This window comes from Poecilia reticulata, linkage group LG2, assembly GCF_000633615.1.
Source record: "Poecilia reticulata strain Guanapo linkage group LG2, Guppy_female_1.0+MT, whole genome shotgun sequence".
Taxonomy (NCBI): Eukaryota; Metazoa; Chordata; class Actinopteri; order Cyprinodontiformes; family Poeciliidae; genus Poecilia; species Poecilia reticulata.
In genome coordinates, this window is record NC_024332.1 from 21,108,190 (window position 1) to 21,111,723 (window position 3,534).

Below are 3,534 nucleotides of genomic sequence, written 5' to 3' on the forward strand. Positions count from 1 at the left end.
TATCTATCTATCTATCTATCTATCTATCTATCTATCTATCTATCTATCTATCTATCTATCTATCTATCTATCTATCTATCTATCTATCTATCTATATCAACGTGTGCTCTTGAATAATGGCAGAAAAAATATCAAAGATGATTTAATGCTTTCAGCTTTGTAGGAAGAGTTTGGAGTTGGTCTCTTCCTTATCCAAGATGATTGCCGACCAGTGCACAAGCTAATGTCCATGGAGACATGGGTCAGCACGTTGTGTGTGGAAGAACTTGACAGGCCTGACCTCAACCTGATAAAACGCCTGTTCAGATTAATTGTACCAGAGACTGAGAGCCAGACCTCATCATCCAACATTAGTGTCTGACCCAATCAATGTGCTTCTGGAAAAATGGTAAAAAACAAAACAATTGCAGCTCCTAAACCTGGTGGACACTCAACATGTGTGAAGAAAGACAACTAAATACTTTTAGTAATGTGGTGTATTTATTTAAGTACAAGTCCCAGGATTCACTGTGATAATAAGAGACATGGATGTGGATGGAAAGGTTTGAGTCGTGTCTCTAGGCTCACACTGCTGTGTGTGCACAGGAAACATCAGACCTTTGCTCTGACTCGCTCAGGAAAGACAAAGTTCAGCCTACTGCTTGTGACTGTAAAATATAACCACACCTACTCATGATGTTCTCATCTTCACAGGTTGAAGGAGCACTGAGCAGCACCATGATTGCACTGTAGCCACACACATCCCTCTCTCTGAAACACACACACTGACCACTCGTCTCAGCCTGGAAAGGAGGGCAGCTCAGCTAATCCCTGGACAACATGACAGGCTCAAATGCACAAGATTTACTCCGGAGAAGAGCTGGAAACTGAAGATGAACCAAGCTCAACAGCAGCACACTTCAAGTGTCACGTACACTCAGCTTATGTGTATCTTTCCTCATATATCTCTTGAAAACACAGCTGAATCCTAATCATTATTTTTAACCCACAGAGAAATCTGATTTGGTTTTACTCATAATAGATCCCTGTTTAAGGAAGGACAGAATCTTTCTAATCATAACGATAACAACTCTAAATTAGCTGCCATGTTTACATTCAGATAATAGTTTTTATTGCTCCAGCTAGGGAAGAATAGCCAGACTGTAGCAGGAGTCTAAAAAGCAGGGCTTCATTTTGAACCATATGCTACAGATACCATTACTGGTATTCATGGTCTAAGTTCGTAGCGTCATATTAATTATATGAAGCCTTATCAGAAATTCAGATCATAGGGTTTTATCTTTGTTTTTTATTCTCGTGTTACTAACAGAGGATGTGAAACACTTAGAATTTGAATTAGTTGTTGCAAGGATGATGTTTGTAGTGAAAATCCCAGAGTTAGCTTTCTGAGCAACGTCCTGCCAGCAGCACCAGATGCAGCTTTGTAGCGCTCACTGCCATTTTGGATTTGTCACTCATTTGTTGGATTATATTCTTTTTGCAGAGTGACATTTTAATTTGATATGACTCATCTATCAGTCATAGATGAGAATGGCAGAGACAGCATCTCTATACATGAGTGTTGAAGTCGTCTCTCTGCTGGATGGAGGTGAGCTTCAGCTGTAGCTGTTTGCCGTCTGTGCGCCGTCCCAAATTTAGCACTGTTTTTTAGCAGTTGACCACTGAAACGAAGAAGCTGCTATTGCCTTAMTGAACCAAAGAGATTGTGAGATCACTTTATTTGTTGATTTGAGCACACTTTAATCTGTATGTTTATTTCTGATKAATATTTTTGTATTCGTTGTCTTGTGATGGGGCACCAAAGCTCTATTTTTCTAAGCTGCTAAGAGGAATGTGGTCTGTTTGTGCTAGGGGCCTGGGGTGAGCGGGTCTAATAGATTATCGATGCACTTGTCTGATTTGAAGGTTTCAGGCTGAAATTGTTTTTCAAGTTCAGTTTTTACAAGGTTTTTATTTAGAACATGTTCATTTTGAGTTAAGTTGAAACATTCAGTGATTATTTCTAATTTATCATTTGCTAAGGTGATTAGTCCTTTCATTAAAAATTGTGAATGTTGCAAGATGCTTAGCTATTTTTCTGTTTTATTTCTTAATGTTATGTTAATTTATTGATTACTTAGAAGATATATAATTGTATCTTCATTAAAAGAAGACCACATGTATATTTATTTTGGGATGGTGGAAGGACTTTGAGTACTTGAAATATCTTGTGCCTTGTTTGTTGTAACTGATTTTCAGAAAGAAAATACCAAATGTATGATTTCTGTAACTGCTCTTTCATGGTACATATTGGGGAAAAGGAATAAACTTTGGTTTTGTGGGATTTGTGTTTTGATGGTCGAAGGAGTTGCAACAGATCAGGGTATACTGGAGATCCTGGAGAATGAAGTAAATTCAGGATCTGTGATAATAGGATGTCTGTCTGGATGTCTGTCTGGATGGATGGATGGATGGATGGATGGATGGATGGATGGATGGATGGNGGATGGATGGATGGATGGATGGATGGATGGATGGATGGATGGATGGATGGATGGATGGATGGATGGATGGATGGATGGATGGATGGATGGATGGAGAAAATTAAGAGACCACTTAAAATTCAGTTTCTCTGATCTTACTTTTTATAGGTATATGTTTGAGTAAAATGAACTTTGTTCTTTTATCCTATGAACTACATGCCTCCAAAATTCCAAGCAAAAATTTTGTATTTTGCAGAAAACAAAGATGGTCAAATAAAATAAYGAAAAAGATGCAGTGCTTTCAGACCTCAAATAATGCAAAGAAAACAAGTTCATATTGATTTAGAAACATCAATACAAGTAACTCCAAAACTAATAAAATAACTTCAAAATGCTCTGAAATAGGATTAAAGAAATATATATCATTACACATCAACACAGTCTTAAGCAACACTTCCTAAATAACTTTACTGGGTGTTAAGACTGTTAAAAACTGCTATTTAATCATTTTTAATGACAGGTTCAGTCTGACCAAACTCCAAATCCTTAAAACATGTTTTTGAGATTCTGCAGCATGTAATCAAGTCATTATTTAAATAAATGCAATGTAAATCTAATCTCTGCCTAAGGATAAAGTAAAACCACAAATAGTTTTTACACCATATAGGCAACTTTCATTTTTCTTTATCTTATGTTTTTGTGTCTGTCTCTCACTAATTACCACAGTCTGTCCATGAACTTGAAGGATAACTAAATTAATATTTAATGTGATTCACAGAACAAAATATAATTTTGTAGTAAATGGGTTTCATTTTTTTAATGATGCCAGTGTTTTTGTATACATCTTTTGTATACAAAGAAGTTTAATTGGTTAAAAAACAACTCAGGACAGTAAAACCCCTTGAAAATGTCCAAAGACAAGAAAGGACTGAATTAGACTCTGGGGACGTTGAATAATGGTATCACTTTATCATTTTTGTTTAACTCAGTGCACGTACTTTGGCATTCTTGGTTTTACGAGGCATTCTTGAATGCACCACAAGATGCGTCGGTCATAAAACGCTGCGTAGCT

General features: G+C 36.7%; 1 protein-coding gene across 3 annotated transcripts in view; it reads left to right on the forward strand.

Annotated features, from left to right (window-relative positions):
• slc37a1 (solute carrier family 37 member 1) overlaps positions 1–2,323 on the forward strand; it is a 15,915-nt gene extending 13,592 nt beyond the window's left edge. For all 3 annotated transcript variants that reach the window (XM_017303773.1, XM_008396122.2, XM_008396130.2), the window contains one exon: positions 694–2,323. In XM_017303773.1, the coding sequence (XP_017159262.1) occupies positions 694–709 (16 nt within the window). In that variant the 3' untranslated portion in view covers positions 710–2,323. The remainder of the gene's footprint in view (positions 1–693) is intronic.
• The last annotated feature ends 1,211 nt before the right edge of the window (positions 2,324–3,534 follow it).